General features: G+C 39.6%; 1 protein-coding gene and 1 long non-coding RNA gene across 5 annotated transcripts in view; one reads left to right on the forward strand and one right to left on the reverse strand.

The window, feature by feature from the left end:
- Window positions 1–1,954, forward strand: part of LOC127002851 (microtubule-associated protein futsch-like) — a 45,237-nt gene extending 43,283 nt beyond the window's left edge. For 3 of the 4 annotated variants that reach the window (XM_050869073.1, XM_050869072.1, XM_050869074.1), the window contains one exon: window positions 354–1,954. In XM_050869073.1, coding sequence (XP_050725030.1) covers window positions 354–447 — 94 coding nt within the window. In that variant the 3' untranslated portion in view covers window positions 448–1,954. The remainder of the gene's footprint in view (window positions 1–353) is intronic. The other variant, XR_007756575.1, reaches the window with a different exon arrangement.
- Window positions 1,955–5,692: 3,738 nt separating this feature from the next.
- LOC127002852 (uncharacterized) overlaps window positions 5,693–18,244 on the reverse strand; it is a 62,700-nt gene continuing 50,148 nt past the window's right edge. Inside the window, exons 4-5 of the long non-coding RNA XR_007756576.1 lie at window positions 8,195–8,348; window positions 5,693–7,920 (exon numbers count right to left, since the gene is read on the reverse strand). This is a non-coding gene — a long non-coding RNA (uncharacterized LOC127002852). The remainder of the gene's footprint in view (window positions 7,921–8,194; window positions 8,349–18,244) is intronic.

The raw sequence follows: 18,244 nt of genomic DNA on the forward strand, positions 1-18,244 counted from the left end.
GAGTGATTCTCCCCCTATATCAATCCATATACCTATATGTATACATTGATACAGACAATTTGAGTCTTCTCTCTCTTGTTGTGCCGTGATTACAGCCGCACATCACTCCCCTCCCCTCATTCTTCCAAATATATACAGCAGGCTTCACCATAAATAGATTCATTATTCACAACAATTTTTCTGAAAATGACATACCACAACACTTACAAGCCTTTTTTCTTATGTAGTATACTGATTATAGTATGACATTGATACATCACTGGATTGAAGAAGTTTAAGTTGCTGTGGAGAGGCTCGGGCCCCACCCAAACTGACTTAATAGCTGAGACAGGCTAACTGTCTTTCCTTTCCAGGTCACCACAGAGGTCGAGGCGGTCTCGGTCTCCAAGCAGAGATTCTCACAAGCGGAGGAGCAGGAGTCGGTCCCGCTCTCGGTCCCGCAGCTGATCTCATCAACGCCACAGTAACAGAGGGGAGCTGACGCCTGACCCCGAGGAGGGCAGAGAGAACAAACATGACAATACCCTGGGGCAGTGAACAGTGTGTTGCTTCCATTGGAGGCTGACACACAAATGATCTAAAACACACAGGCAATGCAGAGTCCACACAAGAAGCATACCAAGACTCCAGCACCAGCAAGCAGGCCCCTCGGCACCCCCAAGGTTACTACTGTTCCTGCTCCCCTTCAGATTTATTCCTTGCCTACTTCCTACCTTTCTCTCGCCCTATCAAGTCATCATACCTAATATTTATTTTTTATTTTTTTGTACATACTTTTCCCTATTCACCCTTCCCTTTACAGGCATGTCCACTCAATGCTCTTCTGATTGTGTATTTTTTATCTTTTCTCCTTAAGTGATCAAAGAAATGCCTTTAAAGAGAGAATATTAACTAAATGTTTAGGTGTTATTTCTTAGGAGACATTCAGATGATTTTATCCATGAGAGCGAGAGAGAGCTGGCTTGTGTGTATGGTAAGTATGTTTTATTTTTTTGAAGATGTTTAAGATCTTAAGTTTATTTTAGGCTAGAGTGTAGGGTAGTTGAGGCTTACTTTTGTTTTATTTATATATCAGAAGAGCATTGGGTGGTAAGGAAAGTGTTGAGAGAAAGCGTTGTTGGCGAGGGAAGCACCAGCGCCGTTTGGCCAGACTCAACAACGATGATTCTACGGAACTCCGATGATCATCACTGAGAAGGAAAGGAACGACGGTCACGTTAAACTCTTCTTCTTCCTTCCTCAATGGAACGCTCGTCTACGGAATAGTTAAACGGTCGTGTGACGATACGTGGCTGCAGACGCTGCCTTCCCCTACATGCAAAGTATATGAATGAATGAAACAGACTCACGAAGGCACGCAAACATTGCCTACGATAAATAGTACACCTGGAAGTGACTGATTGTGACTTGAGTTGTACCTGTACCCATGTTTGATAAGTAGCTTAAGCACCGACGAGGTATACCAGAGTGATGGATGTGCATCTTTGTATAAAGTCATTGCGTGAGCACCTAACATGCTGCAAGTGTGTCAGCTCACTGCTGTAAAAGTGTTTTTTAACATGGGTTTGTTGAAGTTACTGCACCTGTACATAGTAGAAAGTAAACATCTGGGCAGGATTCACATTTTGAAAAAAAAATTAGTATGACACAGTAATGCCAAGTGTTACTGCGGTGTACAGTACAGGAAATTATTTCTTCCCCCCAGAGTGTGGAGTACAAAATTTGTACATTATAATTTGTAAAGCTCCCAGTTGTGTTGGGCAGTATGATTAAGGCAGAGTTGCAGTTTCAATCATATTTCCAATGATAACATTGTATGTAAACACAGTGATTGAAACTACTTTATAGTATTTTGATGTTAAAACTAATGATTTATGCACTAGGAACTGATCAGTTGTCATTATGTTTATTTCTGGGTGACTTTATAACCAAGTCAATAAAAAAATACACCCAATTCATTCTTTTCTTTACAGTAGTTTTAATTGTATGGTGTTAACTGACTTTTACAGCTACTTTAGTTCCAAACAGATGGCATGATAAGATATTTTGGTAAACACATGTGGTTGTCATGCCTGAAAGCGCTGGGCGGCTCTGACCATGCAGTTCAAGCCTACAAATGCTACAGAGAAATGTGCCAGAAAAGGTGATAGGGAGAAAAAAGAGAAAGTACAAAGTAAGGCATTGGTGAACAGACTGGTAATTGGGTCCATATGAGGGATGAGAAATAAATTCTTAATGTGAATATTTAGGAGGGATAGCAGACATGACCAGCATATGAGTGAAGATTGTATGGCTTGCATATCCACAGAGGAAGGTGGAGGAATATGGACAGGGCAATAAAATTTGAAGTAGGAAAGGCCCCTATAGTGAGACCATTTTAGTGAGTCTGTTGTGGGGTTGGCTCCAGTGGGTCCTTTCCTCCCCTCCCAACACCTATTTTTCCTCTCATGTGACCTATAGGATATCGGTGTTGGGACTGTGTGGCAGAGCAATGGGGAGGAAAGGACCTGCGGGAGCCAATGCCTCAGCAGACTCGCAAAAATGGTTTCACTATAGCACTAGTCATGCCGAGCTTGAGTGGCGAGAGGGGGCTCCCCCACCCTCAGAATGAATGGGATTGGCTCTGGGTGGGTGTGGCCTGGCCAATGGGAAGGCATGAGAAAAAGTCATTTTTCCTACTCTTGGCTTTTGTTTATAATCCCTATTCCCGCTGGTATTGTGGTGTCTTTGCTCATCCCTGTCACTCTGATTTTCTCTCTCTCCTCTCTCTCACGCATACCCACCCACCCCACACCCACAGCCACTTCTCTTTTCTGCTCTCTCTCTCATACACACACACTTTCAATAATTTTTCCTCCTTTCCTGCTGCCCTAATTAACCTTTATCTTCTTTTAATCCCTCCGTTAAACCTCAGATCAAGTCATTACCGGCTTAGGTTTGACCTTCCAAATTGTGATGGGAACTGTCTTGTGACATCTCTGGCTCAGGGAGCAGTTTCCGAAAAGTGTTTACCAACACATTGGTTGTTCTAGTTATTCTCTTGGATGTTTTTCATCACAGGTGACAGCATCCATTTATGGTGAGGACTGAACGTCTCAGACCACTACTCTGACAGTACTTGACCACGTAATACATGATCAATGAAACCGCACCCATCCATCCAAAACTGCCATGCTCTCAGTAAACCAATCAGCAGCACAGGGCTGTCAGGCTCCAGGTGGATCCTCCTAAAATGGAGGGGACTCTTGCCACTCAAGCTCAGAGTGACTATACTGGCATAACAACTGGAATGGTGAAATCTGAAGGTATAGTCATGGAGTGGGGTGAGTTGCCAGAAAACTAGAGGAAGGCCATCATTGTGCCACTGTACAATAGGAAAGGTAGCAGAGATGATTGTAACAGTTTTAGGGGAAACAGTTTAGTGCCAGGAGAGGTATATGGAAGGGTTTTAAATGAGGGGATGATGAAAATATCCAACAGAGGAGAAGCCAATGAACAAGTGGATTTTATGAAAGGGACAGGTTTGTTTCAATTGAAAATTGGCACTGGAAATAAATTTTTTTTAAAGTATCAAGAGAAAGTAAGAGCTGTCTGTTCCTTTCATGGACCTGAAGAAGGCCTATGACAAGGTTGACACGAAGGGCTTAGGGATATCCTGAAGATATATATTGTGTACTGAGTGAGTTTTGGTGTTGGTCATAGAGACAAGGATGTACCACCATGGCTGTTGAGTGTTCAATAGGATGGGTGTATGAGAATTGAAAGTCTGAGTATGGCCCCTTTCACACGAACGGTTTCTGCCGCTCCGGTGAGCGGCAGCCGCATGGCACCTGGACATTTATGGTCAAGTAGTGTCTGCCGCATCCGCTTCGGTATCTCCTTCAGTCATATTTATAATCTTCTCTTGAGGGATCCCACAAACAAGGCTGTCTTTCAATCTTGGAGATCAGCAGCTCCGTGTTATGATAATTTTTAATTAGCCATAACCATGAAATTTAAATGCAGATGTTTGTTGTACAAAGGTATACAGAATTAATATGTAAGACACTTACATTTTCAATATACATTAATTGAAAGTTCATCAATGGAAAATTTAGTGCATACTAGCTTTTCCAATGATGCAGACAAAGTGGTCGCGTGCCTATCCCTCGCCGCATGCGGCAAACGCTGGATTTGTGAAGGCGCCCATAGCAACACATGACCACCAAAACCGTTGTGCGGCATCTGCCGCTGCAGTCTTGCTGGCGGTGCAGCAGTCCTGTCGCTCCGGCTTCATGTGAATGCACCCATAAGAGTCAATGTAAAGCTAAACCATCCGCCACGTGCCAGAGCGGCAGAAACCGCTCATGTGAAAGGGGCCTAAGAGACCTGAGAGTTAGTGACATCTGGCGAAGGCGAGCTGAATCCCAATCACGAAGCATCAATGCCTCCTTCAGAAATGACAATCCTAGATCCCCATCTCTACCTTGGACTGGGCATCTATTTATCTCCGATCCATGTCTGTAGCACAGTCTTGTATATTCCAAAGATGTTTTTAAGTTCAACTTAGTGAACACCTGAGGCAAGGCAGCAATAAAGGGAAGGGAAGTGTTGCCATTACTGCCATCATAGTTGTGGTGGGATCAACAGATGCTTCTTACTAAGGTATGTACATATTCTTCATATTCCCTTGCACTACATCTCCTTAATACACCTATTTGAAAAGGCTGTCATAGAAGTAAGTATTTTCAAGGGTGGTTGTATGACCTTTGTGGTAGGCTTACATGGTTTCTACATCATGATCAGTAAAAACATTCATGAGAACCTGACCAATCTTCTCTTTAGCCTTTGTAAACAGTCATAACAAGAGCCTGAAGTTTGAAAATATAAGACTTGGACTTTTCCCCTAAGCTCCATTTCTTACTGAACGAATACAGACACAAACACAGACCAAGGACAAATGGGTGCCCAGCCTTACTCCTAAAATCTAAGTTTCATACAAGATACACGCACAACAAAGTTCACCAGTACAGAAATATTCTAACCTGAATTTATTTGTCAAACTGATTACTTGTGTTGCGTGCTTGACCTGTGGGTAGAGAACTTTTTCCCTCCATCCTTTGAATCTCAGACAGTCAATCTTTTCCCATTGTTACCACCACTGCCTCCACACACTAACACCAACGCCCTGATCACAAGCCCTCCATTCCTCTGCCATTCCCTTGAGATCAGCTCCAACAATACCAGTTAGGCAGATCTCAAGTTTTCCATGAATCACCCAACAGTTCATGGCTTAATGTAACATATTAGTGTCCTCAATGCAAACGACCAATAAAAAAAAGTATTTGGAAGTGTAGTACATGCAGTTTAATGAAGGTAGAAGACAGTTTAGAAGACACTGTTGGAGGGTGAGGGAGTGATGAAGGCAGTAGTTGGGGGTAGAGTTAGGTAAAGTTAGGTGTATACACAAAAGCTATGCATGGTTGTGGTGCAAGTAAGAAAAAAATAAAAATAATAATAGATGCAGAATGACCTAAGGATGCTGGGCCTGAACAAAGAGAAGCTGCTAAAGATGGAGTGGAATGGAGAGCCAACATTAGAAGAGATGAAAAACATGCACCTAAAGTCCTGCATCACGAGTAGAGATTAAGAGGAACTGCTAACCTGTCACTGCTGCACCATGGGATACTTAAGACTAAAAAGAAAAAGAAAAATGCATCATAGTTTTATTCTCAAGTTCTAAGTCTTTTCAAAAGTTCCCTATCACAGGACATTGATTTAACTGAGTCCTACTATCAAGGCAGGATTGTAGCTTAGGTAATCATTCTTCCTCTTCTAACAAAAGGGAAAACTAAAATTAGAACAAGGACTGACGGCACTGAATTCCCTCAGTCACTTGGCACTAACTTAACCTAACCTAACCTAGCTTTAAGCACTTGGTGGGGTGAGGAGGGAGCGGCTCAGGGTAAAGTAGGGAGAGGTGGACCGAAGAAGGGCTAAGGCGACTGCAGCATGACCTAATGATCCTGGGCCGGAACAGAGAGGCTGCTAAAGATCGGACTTGTCTCCTGCACCAAAAGAAACAAAAAGTAGTGAAAATAAGTGTTTATGTATAGGCTTTCATGTCTTATCCTCGGTAAAGTATAAATATGTGAACCTCATCATCGAAGAAACAATCAGTTAATCGTATGCATGTCTCCAGCCTTCACTAATATAACAATGCTGATGAAAATAACTAGTCATTTCCCTTATTTTGTCTCATCGTGCTTATATTAATAATGCTGATGAAAATATAGTATGCTAGTGCTCATAACTTTAGTCTTGTCCCTTAATCTGTGTCTCACCTCCCACATAATTACAATGGCAGTGATCCTTAGCTTCATCATCTCCCTTTTTCTGCCTCATCCACCACTTCTGTTAACAATGCTGATGATAATGATTTGTTATCTCCATTAATCTGTATCTTATCTCAAGTGATCTTACTCTTCCTCCTCCCCACATACTTGTAATCATTTCCCACTTATATTAAAATGCTGGTGGTTATAATCAGTCTCCTCTCTGCATAACTTAAGTCATCTCCCACATTCCATAGAGAGTACTTTAACCAACACTTAAAGGTGATCAGTAACAAGTGAATTCATTTGGTAAAATTTTTAAAACTTAACATTTATACCTTCCAAGTATTCTTCGGAACATCTTGACGGTCTAGGGAGGCAATGATTCCTTGCAATAATATCCCTAAAGAATCAACAAGAAGCCTGTTACTCCTCCTCTTACATTCCCTCACTTTACTTTTAAACCAAACAAAAAATATTCAGAACAGTTTGACACATTGGTGACTGACATTACACGGCTTGTATGTACTATTGCATCACTGCCTTAATTAACTTCCTTATCAATATTATGTTTTTTATGCTAGTGACAAAGTTACACTCTGAAATGCTGATAACTGATTCTGTGCACAGTTTGGATGTAATAATACTTGAATTCTATCTTAACTTCCTGACTTCATCCTCACTTAAATTACTACACCCCATTGCAGTGTTACATAACTAAACTCCATCATAGTGCCACTACAGCAGCACTCAATGTATGGCAACAGCTTCCTCATGACTGCCTCAACACATGCCAACACACTGGTTTCTGTGGCTATGTTCAGACACACTCTTAATACTGTTGCCTCAAGGGATGGAGAATACAATCAAATAATACCCTTTTTTAACCTTAATGTTATAAATGACTGATATTTATTGAGAGCTTCATGAGGCAACTGCAGGAGTCCCCATAGTGGTTAGTACAGACCTCTCTTAGCATTACTAAGCACTGCAGAGCGCCAGGATAACATTACTGAGCATTGCATAGACCCAACATAGCATTACTCAACAGTGTACAGACCCACAACACAATAAGCACTGTACATTGCATGTCTTGTGTAGTCAGTAATCTTTGTGCTTACAGGAATATGATGATCTGTTTTTCTGTGCATTCTTAGCAAGGAATCACACTACCCTGGTTATGTATGGGTGGAATAACCTCATCTATGAGTTCTTAACAAGGAAATATATTGCCTTCAAGACATACGGGTACAGTAACACAGTAACCTATCTACCTGTGCATTCTTAGCAAGGAATCACAGTGCTCTATTTACGTACGAGTGGAATAACCTTATCTGTGAGTTCTTTGCAAGGAAGTACATTGCCTTGAGGACATTTGCATACAGGTGACCTCTCTGTGCATTCTTAGTAGCAAGGCACAGTGCTCTAATGATGATATTTGTGTACACAATCCTCCACTGTCACCCAGCCATTGCTAGAAGCTGAGCGTTAAGCTTTTGTATAATTAGACGTGACACTCCCCACGGCTTGACATGACAACTCTACCTGACAATTATGTACACCAACGTGGGAGGGAAAGGAATGATGTGTGGTGTGGATGGAGGACCTGTGGTGAAGAGAATGAAAGAGGGTGTTATAATTACTTCAGTGTGAGTGGACTACATCAGCTACACTCAAAACTTAAAAATACCTCCAATGCAACATTAAATAACCCATTTTATCCAGTCTCTTTTGTTAATAAGAATACAGAAAATTAAGAGTGCATACTACAAATAAGTGCATGAGAGACAAATATTAACCCAGGGAATGCCCAGGATGTCCAACCAAACGAGTGAAATACTGCAAACAAGTGAGGAAACAGATGGAATCCACTCACTAACCTTAGTCTAGAGTTGGCCGTTGTTAGTCCTTCTTCTTGTGAGACTCGGCCCACTCCTTCACCTTCTCCCAGAGCTTGGAGGGCTCGTCCACACGCGGCACATCATAATTCTGGGTGATGTAGATGCCGGCGTACATCCCCGCCCCGAACGTCAGCTGCAGACACATCAAGGGAATGTAGACACTGACTGCTGAATGCTGACTCTGATGCTGACTGACACCTGAGAAAGCTTAATGCTGTTACCTTTGTTTCTCCTACTGTTGCAAGGAAACTCTCAACACCCCCGAACATTACCAGCAGTCAGTTAGGGTAAAGGAACCTCTATATTCCCTTACTTACTAACTTGAATGATGAAAACAGAGAACAAGGAAACCGTAACAGCAAACAAAACAGCCCCAAACATTATCAATAGTCACTTAGGATTAAGAAAACTGTATAGCCTATATTCCTTTACCTACTAACTTTATTGATTAGAACAGACACCAAGGAAACACCAACAGCATGAGGAACAACAGTAACAACCTCAACCTGCATCAGTAGTCAAGAACCTCGATATTCTTCCACATACTAACTTGAATAATGAGAACAGACAGCTGACTGACAACTGATAAAGTTAAATGATGTTGCCGTTGTTTCTCGTGTTGGTGTTCACTCCGATGCTAACTGACTCCTGAGAAAGCTTAATGCTGTTACCTTTGTTTCTCCTGCTGTTGCTGACACTGATGCAAACAACTCCTGATAGTTTGATGCTGTTACTGTTACCTCTCTCGCTGGTTTCCTTGCTGTCTGTTCCCATTATTAAAGTTAGTATGTGAAAGAATATCGAGGTTCTTGACTACTGATGAAGGTTGAGGTTGTTACTGTTGTTCATCATGCTGTTGGTGTTTCCTTGGTGTCTGTTCTAGTCAATAAAGTTAGTAGGTAAAGGAATATAGGCTATACAGTTTCCTTTATCCTAAGTGACTATTGATAATGTTTGGGGCTGTTTTATTTGCTGTTACGGTTATCTTGCTCTATTTTCATCATTCAAGTTAGTAAGTAAAGGATTATAGAGGTTCCTTTACCCTAACTGACTACTGGTAATTTTTTTTTTTTTTTTTTTTTTTTTTTTTACAGCTAAGGAGACAGCTCAAAGAAAAAAAAAAAGAAAAACCCGCTACTCACTGCTCGAACAGAGGTTAAAGGAGTGTCCAAAATCAGAGGTTAATTTCGGGAGGAGAGGTGTCCTGATACCCTCCTCTTGAAAGAGTTCAAGTTGTAGGCAGGAGGAAATACAGATGAAGGAAGATTGTTCCAGAGTTTACCAGCGTGAGGGATGAAAGAGTGAAGATGCTGGTTAACTCTTGCATAAGGGGTTTGGACAGTATAGGGATGAGCATGAGTAGAAAGTCGAGTGCAGCGGGGCCGCGGGAGGGGGGAGGCATGCAGTTAGCAAGTTCAGAAGAGCAGTCAGCGTGGAAATATCGATAGAAGATAGAAAGAGAGGCAACAGTTTGGGGGAGTTAGTGTTAGTTTCTAATCAATAAAGTTGGTACATAGAGGAATATAGAGGTTCCTTTACCCTAACTGACTACTGGTAATGTTTGTGGGTGTTAGTGTTTCCTTGCTGCCTGTTCTAATCAATAAAGTTGGTACATAGAGGAATATAGAGTTTCTTTTATCCCAACTGACTACTGGTAATGTTTGTGGGTGTTAGTGTTTCCTTGCTGCCTGTTCTAATCAATAAAGTTGGTACATAGAGGAATATAGAGTTTCTTTTATCCCAACTGACTACTGGTAATGTCTGGGGGTGTTAGTGTTTCCTTGCTGCCTGTTCTAATCAATAAAGTTGGTACATAGAGGAATATAGGCTGGTATTACAATACACTTTGCCATATCACATCAGCTATTTCTAAAGGTCAAAGAGAGGATCAATCGGGTTCTAATGAGTGTTTCTTTAGGTTCATGGTACAGAAGAAGGGTCAGACTACTACCAGGGCCATAAAACTACCCCTGAAAATGCCCACAACTCCTACGAAAACCTTGTCAAATATGTGTCCTTGGGTGGCGAAATGTCTCATAATATGACCCATAGAGTTTCTTTTATCCCAACTGACTATCATTAAAGTTTGAGGCTGTTACTGTTGTTTCTCCTACTGTTTCTGTTTCCTTGCTGTCCGTTCTCATCAATAGAGTCAGTAAAGAAATGAATACATGGAGTTTCCTTTAATAAATTCATGGTTCTTGTGGTGGTGATTCGAGTACTACCATCAATCCTAAAGTTAGTGTTGCTCGGTTCAATGGTCACGGGGATGCCAGTGTACAGCCAAAGGATCTCTCTAGACTCCTTGGTGCAGTCCCGCCCCTGAGGTCAGACGAAGACTCAGGTGGTACAGGCAAGGAGCATTCACGAGTTTATGGTTACAATGGATAAATATGGATGTGGAAGAAGGACAATGAGAGGACGACTCAAACCCTACAAACTCTGACTAGGTAAAACACACACACACACACACACACACAAACAAAGACATGACAATTTTGTAACAATCATCCAAACTCCAACAATTTTTCTTTTTTTTTGGGTGTAGAACAAAAAACATATAAATAACAAAAATAAAATGTAATGAACAGGAGTGCCCTTCAAATGAGTCTGTAACAGCCACACTCATTTTACTACTATTACTACAACTACTACTACTACTAATAATAATAATAATGATAATAATAATAATAATAATAATAATAATAATAATAATAATAATAATAATAATAATAATAATAATAATAATAATAATAATAATAATAATAATGATAATAATAATAATAATAATGATAATAATAATAATAATAATAATAATAATAATAATAATAATAATAATAATAATAATAATAATAATAATAATAATAATAATAATAATAATAATAATGATAATAATAATAATAATAATAATAATAATAATAATAATAATGATAATAATAATAATAATAATAATAATAATAATAATAATAATAATAATAATGATAATGATAATAATAAAAGTAGTAGTGGTAGTAGCAGTAGTAGTAGTAGTAATTGCAGGGACATATAATCATGAAAGAACTTGAGAAATGTGATGACCCACCCACACACTAATAAATATAAAAGAGTATGTGGTGCATGGCCAAGGAATGTGTGTGTGTGTGTGTGTGTGTGTGTGTGTGAGTAATCACAATATAGTTAGGGAAATACCTTTCTACATCTATCTATCTACCTATCTATCTATCTATTAGCTTATCTACCTACCTATTTATCCATCTATCTATCTATCTACCATAAGCTAAATAAAAATACATGCCTAATAAATTACATGAAAAACTGCCTTGCTAATTAAGGGTAGAACATATGATTTTCGAAAAACAGCAAACTGAACCCTTAGAGGGCTGTTATCATTCTAAATATATGGAGACGCATGGAACATAATAATAACACTTATCAGTGACAATATTAAATATATAGCTTTGATGATTTATGCAATATATTGATTTTTATTAAAAACTTCTCATTTGAATAACTCCGGTGTTTTTAGGATCTGGTCTTTGAAAATAATACACCTTGTAGATACCATTACCATAAACAACTTGTACCAAAATAAATAATTTTTGAAAATTTCCTTACGAGATATAATTTTTTTTAGTTTTTTTTAAAGTTTGGCTAAAATTCTCTAGGTGAGCCTTCACACTCATCATAGAACTACCTTTTTGGTACAAATTCTTGTATAAATACTCCATATTATGATGCTTTTTAAAAATTTGTTAAAAGCTTTATAAACAAAAAAGTTATTCAAAAAAGTATAACGTCCATACCAAAAACACATTTTGAGAAAATCAAACTTAAAGTTTAACTACAATCTTACTATATTTATGCTTAGTATATCAATATTTGAAATACATCTTATAATGGTGCATTTCAAGTAGATTTTAATGCTGTTTGAATTTTAAAGATCGGATACTAACTAAAGGAAATATCAATGTTAGATGCACATCATGTAATTGGCACAAGTTGCCGGCGGTTTTATTCAAGCTTTAGATATTTGCGGTATTTGGTATTGTTCCTCAGTTTCACTACTACTACACTTTTTATGAACTCTGCCTTCAATAAACTCACTAACCCACCTAGACTTAGCCAAAAACTTCACTTTCCTACGCCGCATTTTGATGGTAAAGCATTGATAAGAAATGCGTGGCCTCACCCCCTCTATTCAAGGCTGATTGAGTCGTGCTCAGCACGCGCTGTCTCAAGGCCGCTCCCTGTGTTCAAACAAATGTCGTACCGGAGAAAAAAAAAGTTATTCGATAAATAATAAAAAATAATGGGATTATTTGAAAATAGTATGATCCCCATATGGCAATATTCATCAAGTAGCATTTAAAAGGCCCAGCAAATCAGTGGTTTAAATGTCCGCTATCGCCGTAATGTCTTGGGTCTGGACGCTCCGAGGATTCAGCTCCCTCCTAGTGGAAAAACAAAAAAAAAAAAAAAAAATCATATTTATGCTCAGTAAATCGTATGTTCTACCCTTAATATAACAAAGAAAAGGAAAGAGGAAAAGGGAACTTGCTCAAAAATAAATCAAACATCAACAAAAGAATAACACCCACATGCATTTTCTATTCAAGAAGCAAAATAATAATGATAACAATAATAATAATAAATAATAACAGACCTATGGAGCGCTTTATCTCATGGCATTCCATTATTACAGGCAAGAAATAAGTACTATCAACACAGTAAATAACTAAAGAATAAAGAAGGAAGGAAGGAAGGAAGGAAGGATGAGAGAAAGAAGAAGGAAGGAAGACAAGAAGGGAAGGAAGGAAGAGGAAACGGAGAATCACATGTTAAAAGTCTCTTACATATATGGATTTTTGGGTCTTACATACCATATGTATTTAACCCAGTAGCTGCGGGGATGATGTTTCTTAAAGGTCCCTCTAAGCGAGAATAATGAGAAAAAATCATCACTCACGCAAACCATTTCATAATATATATATCAACGCATTTGTGATCAGTTTATGCATCATCTATTTTGGGGGGTTTGTATCGTGGCAAAAATTTGGCCCATCACTGGTACACGGTAAAGCCACAAATTTGTCCTGTCGCTGGTACACAGTAAAGCCACAAATTTGGCCTGTCGCTGGTACACGGTAAAGCCACAAATTTGGCCTGTCGCTGGTACACGGTAAAGCCACAAATTTGTCCTGTCGCTGGTACACGGTAAAGCCACAAATTTGTCCTGTCGCTGGTACACGGTAAAGCCACAAATTTGGCCTGTCGCTGGTACACGGTAAAGCCACAAATTTGGCCCATCGCTGGTACACGGTAAAGCCACAAATTTGGCCTGTCGCTGGTACACAGTAAAGCCACAAATTTGGCCCGTCGCTGGTACACGGTAAAGTCACAAAGTTGGCACATCACTGGTACACATTAAAGCCACAAATTTTGCCTCTCGCTGCCACCGGGTTAACCATTCTCATTTTGTGTATCTCAAGTCAGTACTTTTAGACACTTCCAGCTCTTACATCAGCTATTTCCAATGGCCGAAAAAGAGATCTCAAATCAGTACTTTTAGACACTTCTAGCTCTCACATCAGCTATTTCCAACAGCCGAAAAAGAGATCGATTGGGTTCCCATGAGGTTTTTTTTTAATCAATGATGCAGAGGAAGGGTCACACTACCACCAGGGTCATAAAACTACCCCTGGAAGTGCCCACAGCTCCTACGAAAGCCTTGTCAAATATGTTTACTTGGGCCCCAAAATGTTTAGTAATATGGCCCTCTGAGTTTCTATATACATTTTCTGCCTTCCCTCCATGTTATTTTTAATCACTATATTGCATTCTATATCTTAAAATCCTCTTATTTATGGATTTTTAGGTACGAGCACGCATTATTTTGTTTAATCCATCTATTTATCAATTTACGAGTCTTCTAAGTTATTTTTTATCACTATGTTGCTTTCTATATCTTTGAAGTCCCTTATATATGAATTTTCTTGTAGGAGTATGCATTATTTTGTTTTGGACTATCTATCTATTAACCCATACTGTACTAGCGACCCATATACGCGTCAGCGCCTATGGTTGCAGGAAATACTAGCAACGCATATACACGTCAGGCTTGCTAAACACTGTTACAGTCGATGTAGCGGGTTTATTTTTGCTACAGAGACTGCTGCAGACAATGGCAACACTGCGCTGGGGAGGAATCACAAGCCACCTGTGACATCAAGATCAAGATCAAGACAGTCTAAATAATGTCGCGGCTGCCAATTCCTTTGCCATATAGCGATAGATTGAGTTTGAGGTTTCCTCAGCTGAAGAAAACGTGGGAGCACTCTCAGACTCTGGTTCGGACAAGGATTATGTGCCAGATGAGGAGGATATAGGCTATATTGAGCCGCCTTTGTAACACAAAATTCTACTGTCCTGAAAATTCTGAAAATCCCACACTTATACCCCATGAAATGGTGCTCTGCAGTATTTTACACCTGTGTGCAACAACAATGGGCTACTTGGCCTCTATCACTTGTCAAATCCTCCATAAACCATCAATCACGTACAGGGGCCGTTTCCAGCCACACCGTGGTTACACTTCATGGACTCCTGTGAAAAGTAGGTCTATGACATATGTTTTTTCTTATTATTTTCCACGTTTCCCATCACATGGAACATAAAAAAATAAATAAATAAATAAATAAATAAAAAAAAAAAAGCCGGTACTGGGCAAGCCAATAATATTTAAATCGACCGGTACTGTAAGGGTTAATTTACGAGTCTTCTAAGTTATTTTTCCTTATATATTGCTTTCTATATCTTAAGTCTCTTATATTTGGATTTTTAGGCAGGAGCACGCACTGTTTCATTATTTAGACTATCTGTCAGTCAATTTACGAGTCTTTTAGTTATATTTATTCACTATGTTGTTTTCTATATCTTAAAAGCTTTTTATATATGGATTTTTAGGTAGGAGCATGCATTATTTTTTTTTATCTGTCTATCTATCAATTAATTTATGAGTCTTCTGAGTTATTTTCAATCACTATATTGCTTTCTATATGTTAACAGTCTCTTATATATGGATTCTTAAGTAGGAGCACCCATTATTTTGTTGTTTTATCTATCTATCTATCAATTTACGAGTCTTCAAAGTTATTCTTAATCACTATGTTGCTTTCTTTATCTTAAAAGCCTCTTATAAATGGATTTTTAAGTAGGAGTATGCATTGTTTCATTGTTTTCGACTATCTATCTATCAATTTACGAGTCTTCTAAGTTATCTACAATCACTACATTGCTGTCTACATCTTGAAAGCCTTTTATATATATGGATTTTTAGGTAGGAGCACACATTTTGTTGTTGTTTCATCTATCTATTAATTTATAAGTCTTCTAAGTTATTTTAATCACTATATTGCTTTGGTTATCTGAAATATGGAATGCAAAAAATTCTACTAAATATAATGATCACTAACGACAAATACAACTATGATCGAGTGAAACAGAAGAGAGAAAAAGAGAGAAAACAAAAGGTTGGTAATTGTTAGAGGCAGAGAAAAAAATCACCTCAAGCCAGCATTCCAAAACAAACAAAACAATGACCAATAAAGAAACAAGTCGGTCAACGCATTAATGAAGTCAGTCAAACCTCAACATTGGCGGGAATTAGATGACAGACCCGCGGATGTAAAAAATAAATAAATAAATGAATAAATAATAAAATCCCAATGTTTTATGACTCTCTCTCTCTCTCTCTCTCTCTCTCTCTCTCTCTCTCTCTCTCTCTCTCTCTCTCTCTCTCTCTCTCTCTTTAATAGATAGATAAGTAGAGATACAGATTAAGATGATAGAACAAGTATATACATGAATTGGCATATCAATCCATGTAACTGTTCTATCTATCCATTCAATTGTGTATCTATCTATCTATCGAATAAGTGAGTGAGTGAGTGAGTGAGTGAGTGAGTGAGTGAGTGTGTGTGTGTGTGTGTGTGTGTGTGTGTGTGTGTGTGTGAAAAAAAAAAAAAAAGTTTGATAGATACATTTTATGAGACCTACCTATATATAGGCCTAAATGGACTTCAGCAATTAATATATGCACATGATAGTGGTCAAATATCAGTATGCAAGACAGGTTTCTAATCATAATAAAAACAGAGAGAGAGAGAGAGAGAGAGAGAGAGAGAGAGAGAGAGAGAGAGAGAGAGAGAGAGAGAGAGAGAGAGACTCCCTCACTGTTATCTGGTTTCTCCCTTTCCCTTTGTGTCTGCATGAGTATGTGCTTACGTGTGTGTGTGTGTGTGTGTGTGTGTGTGTGTGTCAATCCATAAAAGACAGATTTTAGGCTTTGAAACCTGTAAACAGAACAATATTTTGTACATGTAGTGAGTGCTGAAGATCATACTAGGTCTCATAGAATATATCCTTCTGAACACATTTCATACGTTTCTTACACGTTTCTTTGTGTAGTCCACCAAGCTGTCCCCTTCAATCTTACTCCAGCCCCACAAAAAGCACTAGCGTGGTTACTGTTAAAGATTGAAGGTGCGTGGGGTGTGCGGTGAGCCGTGAGCGCATTGGCTGGCCGAAGAAGTCCTCAAGAAAACCCGCGGATTACCCAAACTTTAAACTTGATAATATTCACGAGCTGCCCCGCGGATATTAAACTCCACGGATGTTAGCGCCGCGAATGTTGAGGTTTGAGTGTAATAATAATAACGAGTCGAGGAGCCAAGAAGTACAAAAGGAGGAGTGTAATGCTTACTGCTCCACCTACTAATAAGTGGGCCGAGATGAAGAGGACCAAGACAGAGTTGTAGAAAAAGTTGGCCAACCCTGATAATGAGAACATGGCGGCGGTGGTGGTGAGGGCTGCAGTGGTGGTGGTGAAGGCTTGGTGGTGGTGGTGGTGGTGGTGGTGGTGAAGAGTTGCAGTGGCGGTGGTGGTATTGGTAAAGGCTTGAAGTGGTGATGAAAGTTTGCAGCGGTGGTGAAGGTGGGCTGCAGTGGTGGTGGTGGTGGTGATGAAGACTTGCAGTGGTGGTGTTGGTAAAGGCTTGAAGTGGTGATGAGGGCTGCAGTAGTGGTGGTGAAGGCTTGGTGGTGGTGGTGAAGACTTGCAGTGGTGGTGTTAGTAGAGGCTTGAAGTGGTGATGAGGGCTGCAGTAGTGGTGGTGAAGGCTTGGTGGTGGTGGTGGTGGTGAAGACTTGCAGTGGTGGTGTTGTAATTGGTAAAGGCTTGAAGTGGTGGTGAAAGTTTGCAGTGGTGGTGATGGTGGGCTGCAGTAGTGGTGGTGAGGGCTTGGTGGTGGTGGTGAAGACTTGCAGTGGTGGTGTTGTAATTGGTAAAGGCTTGAAGTGGTGGTGAAAGTTTGCAGTGGTGGTGATGGTGGGCTGCAGTAGTGGTGGTGGTGTTGAGGGCTTGCAGTGAAGGTGGTGGTGGTGATATATACACTTCTTATCTCTACTTCAACGAGTACTTGATCTGCTGTTACTGTTCTTTCATCTTCTTCTTTATTGCTTTCCCCGTCGTCTCCCTTGTCCTATTTGTGGTCTTCTCAACAAACTATCACCAAATCTAAAACTTCTATTTCTCCAGCGTATGTTTCACTTATACCGTTCTCTTCACGCCTTTCACGTTACCCATAATACTTGGCTGCTCTCCCGCCTTAAAAGTCACGAGGAAACACAACTGGAGGCTTTCCTTTGATATATGTATAAGTACTTCGGTTGCTCTAGTAAATATAACCTTTCCCAGCACTGGAAATGTGATTTTGCTTAAAATTAGACACAGCAGTGGTTTCTGAGAGCTTGAGCTGCCTTTTCATGCTGCTATATCAGGATACAGCAAAGGGGAGTTTTCACATCGCCAGAGCATTTAACAGCAGTGACGGCACTACTGATCACTTTGAGGCTGTAACATTTGAAGCAGCAAGACTTTCTGAGCTTTTTCAGACTTTATCACACTACCACACAGCATTTAACAGCACAGAACAGCACTTTTGATTACTTTGAGGCTGTAAGATTTAAAAC

This window comes from Eriocheir sinensis, chromosome 24 (assembly GCF_024679095.1).
Source record: "Eriocheir sinensis breed Jianghai 21 chromosome 24, ASM2467909v1, whole genome shotgun sequence".
Lineage (NCBI taxonomy): Eukaryota > Metazoa > Arthropoda > Malacostraca > Decapoda > Varunidae > Eriocheir > Eriocheir sinensis.